Consider the following 13,481-nt stretch of genomic DNA (forward strand, 5'->3'; position numbering starts at 1 on the left):
ATCAGAGCCAGAGGCAGGCCAAATTTTTGCCAGTCATGCTGAACATGCCATCTTTCTACCCCAGCAACTTGCATTTTCCCTGGGAGTCCTGAGAGTGGGGACAGGAGGAAGGAGGATTTTCTGTTAATTGGTGGAGATTCTTCCCAAGAGTTACAGGACTTTTAACCTACATTTTAGCCTCAACCAAGGAAAATGTTTTAATTCTGAGTCCACAGTATTTCCCAGGCCTTCACTGATGACAGGTCAGAGAAAAACGGCCAGAGGGCAAGAGACCCACAGGTGACTCTGAATTCTCTCCTTTCCTTTGTGCCCAACATGTATCAAATGAGGTTTCCATCAAGGGCAGTTTGAAGGAGAAAAACCATCAGAAAAGAGCAGAAGGGGCAGTGGGCAGAGGCATCCCACATACCTTTCCTTGGTGCTTGGCGGCAAAGGATGATGAGGCGTGAGGAGCACATAGTAGTGCTTAGTGATGGCCGCTCCTTCCCTACGACCGCCTGTGTTATGAGTCAGCCTGCATGCACGAGCAGTAATTAGACTTGAATAAGCATCACTCAGTGAGATTTGCTGTTTTTAAGATCTGCTCTTTCTGAGTAAGCAGAACCTTGAATTTGTGTCTAATTTGAGTCTAACCTTGAATTTGAGCACACCTGAATTTGAATCAACCTGAATTTGAGTCTAATGAGTCCACTTGGAGATCTTTAATACTTGAACTGATCCTTTTAACTCGAGACTTAACTTCCTTTTTTAAAGGATTAGATGAAATATAAACTGACGGTGTACAACAACTTATGTGAAATTTACCAAGTTCTTATTGCTCATGCACATATGTCCAACCAACTGCAAATAATATTGACCATAATTCTGGCATTAGAACCAACCTCTCCTAACTTGGAAATGGAAAAACACAAAAAGACCCAGTCAACTTAGCTAATGGAACAAATCATTTTTTCCTCTCTCTCCCCTCCTACTTTTATGTAATTTGTAGATGATCTTCTCTGTCTCATGCTGTTCTGATTTGAAGTCACATCAATTTTGTGAAGCTATCATAATCGCAGAGAGTTGGCAGCCTATCTGTTTAAAATTGGTGAGGTTTCACATTTTAAGTAGTATTCCTTAAATGTAGTTCTCTATCTACTTCAGGCTACTATATTCCCTAAGTGATTAATGCACAGATCCATACGATGTTCATTTTCTTCCTATGCTTGTTTTTTTGATTTCTTACTTCAGTTATTCATGGCTGCCTGCATTTGTATGATGGGATAAATGATAATGGGCTCTGTCTACCTATTTTTAAGAAAATAATCCTTTTCAGTCGAGTACTACTTGTGAAAAAGTACTACTTGTTACCCTTTTGTTAACAAGACATCGACTTTATATGTCTTCTTCCTTGCTACTGTCAAACATAAGCTCTCACCTGCAGCTGCCCAGTGTTTTAATGGCTAACCATTTCATACCAACACATACAGTTCTCACCAAAACTACAGCAGCTTGAGAGGCCCTCTGCGAGAAAGCACACCCTGGGCCGAGGAGCAGCAAGCACAAAGAGTCCAAGGTGAAAATGTTTACATAATTACTCCACTCTAGACACTGTCCTGCTCACCAGGGATATGGAATTGAGAATGTCAACAGTCCTTATGGTCTGTAGCCTGAACATAGTTTCCTTAATACTATTTGTAACTTAGTTTATTTTCACATAAGCCCAAGTGCTATACTGAGGTGTTCATATTTTATATCAATGTTCTCAAATTTGGAAAAGAGAATTCTAAAAAATCAATCTCTTGGGATACATCTGACCAGCCAAACCTCTGCACTTGGGTTTTTAGAAAATTGATTTTATATGCATACCTTTTGATAGCTGCATTACTCAATTCTTCTTTTGTATTATAGTCAGAAAAACTAAGTGCAATGCATGTAGCTTAAAAAGTAGAAAAAACAGAATTTTGTATCATTTGTGAGAGAGCTGCTTAGAAACAATTTCCACTAAATTTTACTAGATCAATATGCTTTCTGGTGCTAGGAGAAGTACCTTTAGTAAACATCTAGGATATTGGTGCATGTCTCTAACTCAAAGGGATTTGCCAAAAGAGAAATGACTTTGTTATTTGATGAAGTCAGTATTACAGCAGTTTCACCAAGAATGACAAAGTATTCTGGACCACTGGTTTATTTGGCACAATATGTTGTGAAATTTTTTTTTTTAAGTAATAGATATTGTACTTCTTAAAGTAAAGAAATACTGTAGAATTTCAAATATATTAGTAGTGGTCTTTAGGTTAATAAAATATTATTGCAATGATACACAGAGATCCTCTCTATTTTTTATGCTTGCAAGCTCTTTGACAAAGTCTCTCAGGAATTTTTTTTTTTGGCATGGGCCTGGTAATATTTGTCATGTGGTTATGAAATTGCAGAATAGATTCAAGTCAGAAAGATGACAGTGCAAAAAGGGCTGTGTTAATACTACTTTTATGTAGTGTATGTGTGATTTCCCATCAACTGTCAAGAATTTAGATTGACTAATTGATCCAGTTTTGTATATTGTAATAACACTATTCATTTTAAGGTAAATCCTTCTGATTTATATATTTAGAGTTGATGACATTGGAGGATTCTAGAAGCTAGTTTCAGGATATTTTTATTTAGATAAGGGACCTATTTCCAACAGCTGGTTATTTTCCTGAAAGACAAAGAAATACTTACTTTACTTAGACACACACTCTCTCTCTCTCTCTCTCTCTCTCTGTCTCTCTCTCTCTCACATGATCCTTGAAGCAAATATAGTTTAAGTTAAGTTATTATCTGTAAACAATTGAATTTTTGAGATTTCTCCACATTTTTTCTCCTTTTTCCTCTTACTTTCTAACTACTCTTAAATCACATTAATATGTCCTTTATATACTATGGAATTGCCATGACTGTACTTTGTTGTTATTCTCTAATGTTTGGCTTTTTCTCCATGTTTAAGTTTCTTTCTGGCATTAAGTTTGAGACTTAAGAAGAGTCAGCTAATTCCATCATTTCCCTGTGCTAGAAAACTCAAGACCTGGCAATAGCACTTACTTAAATGTTATTTGTTAGAAAGGAACTTTGGCTCTAAGAAGTACCAATCTAATGTACTAATATGATATACATATTAGTCAGGCTTATTTTTTCTAGGTAATCTGAAGTCAGGCTGTTTGGTGAAAATGACAGCTCATTTACGTGTTGAGATATGATTCATACGAGGATGATTGCTTTGAAAACACTGAGTAGGAAATGCCTTGAAAGTGCTGCTATCCTTACCAGTATGCTTTCGTTACAACAAATTTCACTAATATAATATGAAAGACATACAAATGAATCATGACCAGTTGAAATTTATTGTTTTCCACTATGGTCTAATTTACTATGGCAAATAAAGATGAGGAAATACTCAGTTTCAGTTTGCAATAATAAAACTTCACATTAGGAAGATTGCATAAAAATAAGAGGCATTTTCTAGGAAGCAGGTTAAAGTGAAATGTTTAAAACGATGCTATAGTAGGTATAAGTAAATCCAGAAATATTAATTTGGAAGGAATTTGACTGGAGGTTGTAAAGGGTCATCAGGATGAAAAAAAAAAAACAACAAAAACAAAAACTAGGGCAAATGGTGTCCTCCAATTCTCACTCGCAAATCCCAGTGCAGGCAATGGAAGGTTTATGGAAATACCTGAAAAACACATTTGACCTAGTTCAAAAGCTCTATTAAATTAGTATTTTAATATATTGTCCTAGATAAGTCTTGTCTTTATGGTCGTTTTAACATTATTTCACCCAAGGTTCTTCATTGTTTGCTTGAAAATTACAGAAAAGAGGAAAAGCTAACAAGGAACATTTGACTTCTCCTTTAATTTAAAAGATACTAAAAGATACTTTGTCTCCCTTGCCTTCCCACCCATGCAGAGAAAAGGTCCTTTGTAAAGAAATATATGAATCCTAGGTAAGCTTTGTGTTTTTTGATGCCCACAATATGGGAAGTACAGACAGATATAAAACGTATAGTTCTGATACTCACCTTGAGGGAATTTAGTCCCTGAAATGAAACTGTGTCTAGAACTGATGGCATCTGATTTAACTTTTATTTGATAATACTGAGTGCATAAATGTTATCATAGCCGTTTCCTCAGGATACAAGAAAGCGCTAGGTAGCCGCTTATTTTCTGTGATTCAAATTTCCAAAAACCTCTATTTTGGCCTGGTATTGCCCAAGATACACAGCAATGTACCCTGTCACGGGTACCAGATTTAGTTTCTGAAAATGCAGGAGCAAAGCATCACTTAATGGCATTTTGGAGTTAGCTATAAAATAAATTTGGTTTCCTTAAAGAGATAGGCTTTGATAAGCACTTACCACTGGGTTTCAGACCTATCTTTGCAGGTAGGACCAAGGAGGCTTCCTGGAGACATCCATTAACTGAAAAGGGAGGCAGGTGAGACTTTCTGCACTCCAAACTACGTCTTATCCAGGAGGAATAATTTGGACTACAGACTCTGGAGCCAGTCCAACCAAATTCACATTCCTGTTCTATCACTTACTAGCTTTGTGACTGTCGTAGTCACTCCAGCCGTGGCTTCAGAAGATGGAAGTCCCAAGCCTTGGCAGCTTCCACATGGTGTTGAGCCTGCAGGTGCACAGAAGTCAAGAACTGAGGTTCAGGAACCTCTGCCTAGATTTCAGAAGATGTATGGAAACGCCTGGATGCCCAGGCAAAAGTTTGCTGCAGGGACGGGGCCCTCATGGAGAACCTCTGCTAGGGCAGTGCAGAAGGAAAATGTGGGGTCAGAGCCCCCACACAGGGGCCATACTGGGGCACTGCCTAGGGGAGCTGTGAGAAGACTGCCACCATCCTCTAGACCCCAGAATGGTAGATCCACTGACAGCTTGCACTGTGCACCTGGAAAAGCTGTGGACCCTCAATGTCAGTCCATGAAAGCAGCTGGGAGGAAGGATGTACCCTGCAAAGCCACAGGGATGCAGCTGCCCAAGACCATGGGAACCCACCTCTTTCATCAGAGTGACCTGGATGTGAGACCTGGAGTCAAAAAAGATAATTTTTGAGCTTTAAAATTTGACTGCCCCACTGGACTTCAGACTTGCATGGGCCCTGTAACCCCTTTGTTTTGGCCAATTTCTCCCATTTGAAATGGCTGTATTTACCCAATACCTGTACCCTCATTGTATTTAGGAAGTAACTAGCTTGCTTTTGATTTTACAGGCTCATAGGTAGAAGGGACTTGCCTTGTTTCAGATGAGACTTTGGATTGTGGACTTTGGGGTTAATGTTGAAATGAGTTAAGACTTTGGGGAACTGTTGGGAAAGCATGATTGCTTTTGAAACGTGAGGGCATGAAATTTGGAGGGACTGGGGTGGAATAATAAAATTTGGCTGTGATCCCATTCAAATCTCAACATCGAATTGTATCTCTCAGAATTCCCATGTGTTTTGGGAAGGACTCAGGGGGAGGTAATTGAATCATGGGGGCCCGTCTTTCCTGTGCTATTCTCATGATGGTGAATTAATTCTCATGAAACCTAATGTGTTTATCGGGGGGTTCTGCTTTTACTTCTTCCTCATTTTCTCTTGCCACTTCCACATAAGAAGTACCTTTCACTTCCTGCCATGATTCTGAGGCCTCCCCAGCCATGTGGAACTGTAAGTCCAGTTAAACCCCTTTTTCTTTCCAGTCTCGGGTATGTCTTTATCCGCAGTGTGAAAACGGACAAATACAATGACCTTATTTTGTTTTATCTCTCTGAGCTTCCAATGTCTCATTTTTTAAAAAAATTGATATGACTACAGGGTTTTGTGAGAATTTAAGAGTAAAAATATCTTGGGGCGGGGGGCTAGAGCATTGTGTTTTGAAGTTTAGCTCTCATTTTTATTTTATATGAAGCACCATCACTCAGATTTGTCTCTTAATCCAGTTCTCCACCTCCTTCATTGAAATAATATAATAGAGGGTTGTAAGGGGGCCCTGAATGGGAGAAAGAATATGCGGAGGCAGAAGGAGATGCCACAAGATAAAAGCTGAGAAAGCTGCTTCAGTAAAAACTCTGTGAACTCTCCCATCTCGCCGTCTCTTGATAATAGCCTAACACTATTTGACAAAAGGTAAAGAAAGCATTCTCTTTACCATGCAACACGACCCTTGGGGGGTTTCTGTGCATCATCAGGGTAGGGTCAAGCAGCATCCAACTATCCACAGCTGAAAAGGCATGGGGCCGGGGGGAGGCGGGAGTGCTTCCGAAGGTCGGGGTGGGTGGGTGGGTTTGTGGGGCTGGAGAAGAGGAATGAAACCAGACGCCACATTGCAACTCTTCTCTCTGGTCCCTGAGCCCTCCTGAGACACTCCCAGGGGTTGCTACGAAACATGATCAAGAGCTGTGGGTTTAGCCATTGACAGAAATGTATCAAATCACTAAGCATTTCTTGCTTGTCTATTACACATTGGGCATGGTGCTAGCAATGGTGACACAAAGATGATAAAGACGTGGCTGACCTCAAGTCCTTGTCTGGTTCAACCACGTGCCAAGACATTTTAATACCCTGTTAGGAATTCTCAGGCAGCACAGGCCCAGGCAGCACAGGCCCAGGCGTTAGCAAAGCAGGCAGGGATTTCAGATAGAGGGTGCCATCCAGGATAAGAAAATGAACTTTTTGTTTCACATTTGCATTTTCCTTCCTTAACTAAGAGTCTCTGAAAATATTGATGGCACAAACGAACTAAATTCCTGCTTTAGCACCAAATGGATGAACTCATACGGTTTAAGCATTGAACTAGTCCTAATAGCATCATTTCAGAAATGTCAGTATTAATCAGGACAAGAAATAGGGATCTCTTTTGCAAGAAGCGAGCTTGCACTCCTTCCTTTCCTTGTATAGGGAAAACGGACAAAATTCCCAGTGAAAGGCCTAGAGGCGGCGCACTCCGCCCAAGGGTGGCCCACGTGTCCGCCTACCCTGCACCGCGCCCTGTCCCATCGCTATGAAGCGGGGTCTGCCAACGCTCGCGAGAACCCTCTCGGCTTCCACGTTTGCCACGTTCCAAAGGACCGGGACAGACTGCAAAGCCGAAAGAGGCTCGCGCTCACAGGCAGCTGCGTAGCGCCCTAACTGCCCTAAGTGAGCAAGGGCCGGGAGCGCGGCAGGGTACCGCCGCCTCGTAAGGGCCCTTGCGATTCGGTCCCAGGAGCCGTCACTCAGCCTTCCGGGGGCGGGGTGAGGCCGGGAAGGGGCGTGGCCGTCGGGAGGCGAGCCGCGCGCTCTCGCCCCGGGAGGCAGTCACAAGTTCGTACACGCGAGGGCGGGAGCGCGCAGCCGGCACGCGGGTGATAAGTCCTCTGAGGTGCTGCGGGCGGTGCCGAGGCACAGGCTCTGCTGCAGGAGCAGCGGCCCAAACCCGCTCCAGCGCCCGCCGCCGCCGCCAGCGACTCCCGTGTCGCGTGTGTCCCCCTGCGCACTGAGGAAGCCCACCAGCCCTCGCCAGCCCCCGCGGAGCGTGCGATGGCCCAGCGTAAGAATGCCAAGGGTAGCGGCAACAGCAGCAGCAGCGGCTCCGGCAGCAGTAGCACGAGTGCGGGCAGCAGCGGGGGCAGCAGCAGCCCCGGGGCCCGGAGAGGTCAGAGGCCCTGCGGGGCGGGGATCCGGGGCCGCGCCTCGGGGTAGAGAGCCGGGTGGCGCGGCGGGCGCTGCGTGTGCATCTCCCCAGATCCCACTGCACGCCACCTCCATCCCCCGCGACGCTCCTGCTTTAGGCGCGCAGGGCGGAGGCCGCGCTCGGCGGGCCTGGCGGGCGGGCGAGGGGCAAGGCGGACCGGGGTCCGAGCCGTCGGGATGGTGGTCTCGGGGAGCCTCTTCCCAGCGGTTCTTTCACCTGCTGGGCGCAGCCGAGACAGAGGTTGCTGAGCGTGTGTCTTGGCTTTCCGTGGAATTGAAATGGGAGTAAGAAAACAATTTATCCTTTGCCTTGCATGTTTTGAGGAGTTGAAAATGAGCCAAAGTCAGGGAAAGTGAGTTCCTGCCTAACCAGCAGTGTTTCAGAGCAATTTAAAGGAGGTGAAAGTGGGGGCGTCTGGGGGCGGGAGGTGGGGGGGAGAAGTTGGGAGTGATTTGAATGCTCTGGAAATTATGTTAAATATTTTTGCTTGTGTGTAGCTTTCTTAGTATGCGTTGCAGTTACCTTTAAAATACCTTAGAATGTCATGAAATACTGAACGAGCGTCTCTATTTTTACCACTTTTACTTAAAATAAAATCGATTGGCTATTCACCTTTCTCCTCGTTCATGTGCATATCCAGCAGAGAGAGAACAGATTTTTAAATCTGTTTCGTCTCATATTTCAGTGGTTCTCGGTTTCTTTTATACTTCTTTTGACTTATATTTAGGATATTGAAGCTGCAATACGCATGTGTATGGAATGTGAGCTGTAAACTTCACTTGAAGTGATTTAGGCTCTTTGTTCGCTGAGATCTACAGATCATGAGTTCATAATATACCAAGAAAATGAATCAGATAGCTATAGTCAAAGAAGTATTTTCTTTATAGCACTTGTCACTATCTGAACTTGTCTTATAACTTTCATGTGTGTTGTGTTTGGCTCATTCTCTCCGTATCCCCAACTCCTAGAATGTTCCTGTCCCATAATAGGTGCTCAATAAATATTTGAGTAGTGAATGAATGAATAAATTTTAATGGGGAAAGTAGTGCATTAAATCCATTGCACAAATTTACATTATAAGGACTAATATTTGTATTCTAAATGTAAAGATGTACGCACAGTGCAAGCATATTAATTCACCTCCGACATAAGTAAAACTGTGTTCCTTTTTCACTTGTTCTTAAATGTCACTTCCTTAAACCTGCAGAGGGATAGATTAATTGCCTCAGCGGACTGAGGCTACTCTTTTTAACATCCCTAAATGAGAAGAACCCATTGTGCCTCTTAGGGCACTAAGCAGAGAAAGCTGATTAACCAGACTTTGATGTTAGTTGTTTTCAAAAGGTTTCTGTAGCTATTTACCGGTGAAGCATATCTTCATTCCATTTCATTTTTGTGTTTATGAGTAGAGGGCTGATTGCATCTGAGGAAGTCATTTTATATGGCCTCTTATTGGTGAGAAGTAATATTGGGAAATGTGTGTCACGTTTCTATCCCTACCCCATAACTATTTGAAGCATTTTAAAAGGCAAGAGATAGGTTTAGGAAATGCAGTGACTTAAATTAACTTCCCCTGACTTTCATACTCAGGCATTTTAGAACAAACTCTGTCCATATTTGAGGATCTACAGCCTTTTAAGCATTTTACACATTGATTTCTCTAATAGTCATGAAACAGACATAGTATGTAAAAGACTATGTAAAAGGAAGGAATGCCCGTGATACAAAAACAAAAGTTGATATTGGAGCCCTGCATGTTACGTAATGAGTATTATTTATTCGCATATCCGCAGGTTTTTTTTTCTCCAGTAGATACTGAGTTCTGCCCGTGTGCCAGATAGAAGGCACTAGGCATGGAAACCATTTCTTTCCATCATCCTAAACAGTTAAAGTGCAGTGTCGTGTGTAGTAGGCTGTACTCAAAAGATAATGCCGGCTTTTCTTTCAATGCTATGTTTACTTGGTCATTAAGGTACAGACGTTGTGCAAACCATTCCCTTCTACTGGGAAAATCAAAGACTTTTTAGCAGTGGCATACTGTGAGACCCATTTAGTTTCCTGCACAAATCATACAGATGAGGAAATTAATGCCCAGAAAAGTTGTCGAGTTCATTGAAGGTTATTTAGTTCATGGAAACTCAACTAATTACTGGAAGAACCAAGACTCAGAACCCAGGTTTTCTGTTATTCATTTTGCCATGCTACTTGAATTTTAGGTTCTCTAATATGTAATTGGAGTTAAACTAGATTATCAAGTTTTCTTCTGGCTGTTTCCATGAGTACTGCGCTTAATTATTGGAGAAAACTATACTTTTGTCCTATCACCAATTACATTTCTCTTGACAAAAATTGTATTTGAAACAATATTTGAAATTTTAGTTTGAGAAGAAGTATATGTGTTCAAATAGTACGTTTTTTTAGATGTCTTACATTGAGAATCAGAAGATGATGGCATTGGTCACATTAAACATTATTATTTCTTAAGTTTTTATGTGAAAGTATGGGGAAAAAAGAACCCAGTCATTTGAAACATGCATTTTAGGGAAAAGGTGATTATTGTTATTTTTTTTTCTGGCCAAACTTTATCTTCGTGGTCATTTTGCTGAAAAGTGATGTTTGGAAGCTGGAATTTGGGGAATTTATACCACACAGATTTTTAAAGCAAGTGTCTCTTTTTTATTCAACTTAAACTGAAAAATGATAAAACGGTTTTCTACAGAGTTCAGTTTTACTTTTTTTTTTCAGTTTTACTCTTTGTAATATAAAAGAAACATGAATAAATTGAACTTCTTACCTTTAATTTGCATGTAGAGCTGGACTTGCATGACCAGTTGGGCCCAGGAGAAGCCTTTTTCACATTTATTGATTTGAAAATATTTTGGCAAAGAAGGAACATGATGTCCTTTTGGGCTTATTTTGTAGACACTGGTATGTGTGATGTTTTCTGTTTGTTTGTTTGTTTATTTAACTTTTCCCTTTTGAGTATCACCCCTTACCTCCCTGTATCTCCTAGCAGCTTTCCATCTCCCTGTTTATTTTGTCCTGCTACTCGGTCTCCTGCTACTACATTACTTTTTACCACTAGGTGTCACTGTAGAACACTTCCCCCTTAGTTTGAAGCTTCGGGTTATATAATAGCAGTTTTTGATTATTATTATTATTATTTAATCCATCTACAAATACTCAAAACTATTGATAGATAAGCACTTAAAAACTCTTAGCTACTTTTTAACTCTCTCAAGGTCTCTCAGTAGATTGTGCAGTCTATTTGTTTTGGCTTAATTAGAATGAAATACATTCATGTACTACCTGTAAAACATAACAGCTTCATTTGATGAGTATTTGTCATTTAGAAACACAATTCTGAGTTTAGCTTCTTTTTTTTCTTTCTACTTTGAGTGTCTCTTAGATTACTAAGTAACTGAGGGATACAATGCACTGCTGATGGCATTGTGGAGCCCTTGAATGAAGAGGCCCTAGCAAAATTTTCTTTCTTTAGCCAAAGACCATCAGAACCAATTGCTTAATCCTCCATTAGTCATTCTACGATGAAAAGATAGGAAGACCATAATTCTTCCGCTGCAAGAACTGTCAACTGTTTTGTGTTCAGTTCAACAGCATTTTGTCCATCCTGACCAGATCATATGAAACCAAGCACTAAATAATGTTCTGAGGGAGTTTATGAACACATTTTCCAGAGACCAGTTAACCTCTGGTGGCCTGTGGAAGTCAAAGTTCTGTATCTTGGACTATATTTTAGCCTTGCTTTAAAATAATCTCTCATAAAGATTATTAGAAAATGAATGTATGACCTTTTCATTTTCAGCCAATTATCAACAGAGGAACTTGGATAAAGGCTCATAGGGTCTGTCCATCTTGTTGTTAGTTAATATCACATATTTAGCCACTAGCTATCTGGTTCCAATAAAAAACTCTTTTCTCTAGAAAGCTAGTGCAGTTTGGGAGAAAGAATCTGATGACCTGGATCATATCTATGCAAGAACCAGAACCAAGAATTGCTAAAAATCTCGGTTCCCAGCCTCCTTAAATGTAAAGAATTGTTATCTATTTTGTTTTCAGAGTTTTGATGTCACTAATACTGATTTCATATGCCTTTGTGTTTCTTAGTTGTTGCCATTAAAGTACGTCTAATAGTAGGGGTGAATGCAAAACTTTGGAGAATATAAAAGCGTAGATGTCATCAGGCCATTGCGTGCTTTGACTTTTTTGATGATTTTTTCTTATTTATTTATTTATTTTTATTTCCCCTAGCATCTTTGTGTTAAGTAAAATGTATGTTCTTGAGGTAGAGTTTATACTATGCTTTGAGGACTACTTGATACATTTCTCTCGGCTTCTGGAGGTGTAAGTATCCATTTGCACATCAACTTTCAAGTTGGTGATTTGCCCTTAAGGGCTCAGAAATCTGTAACATTATTTTATCTTACCAAGGCTCAGATATATTTTAGTCTTTTGACGTAATTCCAGCCACTGTTTTAACATCATGAAAATATGCAACTTAGTTTGTGGCTTGAATATTTCTGCATCACCTCTAAATGGCTTGACTTCATTCTATACCAAGGTACAAAAATGTTTTTCAAATGAACTTCTCTTAAATAAACGCTGTGTGTACATAGAACCTATCTACATCCCACCTAAACCTCTGGGGAAAAGCCTTAGCCATCTATCGGGAAATGTGGAGGTGCAAGGGCTGCTTGCTTCATTACCTGCTGCTAGTGTCGGCTCTGCACTGCACATGTGGGTTTGATGAGTTTCTCTTGTTCGATCCTGCAGCTCTGGCCATTTTTATTAGAGGACTAAGGATTCAGGATGTTCTTTTCTTTCCTGTGTACCACTGTGGGAGTATAGTCTGGAGGCCAGTGCTTTAACTTTTTTATTACACTTTTTTCTGGTACTGCTGGGAGCTAAGATGGTATTTTCTTGTTAGTCATTATTTTTTAATTTTAGTATTTTATTCCCGCGATGTGAGGGATGCTTCAGGCTTTTGTTCTGCATTTGATCTTTGTTTTTCAGGGATTACCTTTCTTGGTTACCTTTGGCTGATGTGGTTATCTTTTAATGGCAAATCACTGAATATAATTTAGTTCATATCAAATTGGCCACAGCTGAGGACAAATTTGGTCTAGATAACCTATTAGACTCAAAGGAAATGTTGAGCTCCCTTGGTGAATAACTTTTTTTAAACAGAAAATCATCTTTTAAGGGATCTGGGCTATTTGGGCCCCTGTGAGATCCAGGTCGCTTGCCTAGTCATGTGACTGTCATCGTCTGCCATAGATACTTTGTGTGCTCCAGAGTAGACAGCGTTGGTGAATTGACTTAGTTGAGGAGTAGGGAGCTGGAGGCTGGGGGTAGTTACTGACCAGTTGTAGTAAGGTTTCCAAGGGCACCCACTATCTCTGTGCTTGGAGAAATGCCAGCACTTCTCTCTTACATGTGTGCCCACACGTTGAACCCAGTGACTCATCCTGCACTTAAGCCAGCAAGGATCAGTCTTAAAGTAGGAGAATATCCTTTGATAATTTTATTTCACAACCAGCATTGTTGTAACTGCCTTTTCTCATATCTTACATAGCTTTGACAGCCATTTCTACCATTCCATAGTGCAGAGTCACTGTTATTTTGTTATTCTGTCCTGTCTGTAACTTCTTTTTCTTATTTATTATACTTCTAATATACAGTTTTTCTCCCTGTCTTTCACACACTGCTTTCAATGTCAATTTTCTTGGTATTCTGGAAAGACTCTTTTGGTCTTAGTTTCACTTGTAAATTTTATT

General features: G+C 40.8%; 1 protein-coding gene across 14 annotated transcripts in view; it reads left to right on the forward strand.

Annotated features, from left to right (window-relative positions):
- Positions 1 to 7,034: 7,034 nt before the first annotated feature.
- The window catches only part of ASPH (aspartate beta-hydroxylase), a 222,165-nt gene continuing 215,718 nt past the window's right edge, over positions 7,035 to 13,481 (forward strand). For all 14 annotated transcript variants that reach the window (XM_050801980.1, XM_050801985.1, XM_050801981.1 and 11 more), the window contains exon 1: positions 7,035 to 7,644. In XM_050801980.1, the coding sequence (XP_050657937.1) occupies positions 7,530 to 7,644 (115 nt within the window). In that variant the 5' untranslated portion in view covers positions 7,035 to 7,529. The remainder of the gene's footprint in view (positions 7,645 to 13,481) is intronic.

The sequence above is a fragment of the Macaca thibetana genome, chromosome 8 (assembly GCF_024542745.1).
Source record: "Macaca thibetana thibetana isolate TM-01 chromosome 8, ASM2454274v1, whole genome shotgun sequence".
Classification (NCBI taxonomy): Eukaryota; Metazoa; Chordata; class Mammalia; order Primates; family Cercopithecidae; genus Macaca; species Macaca thibetana.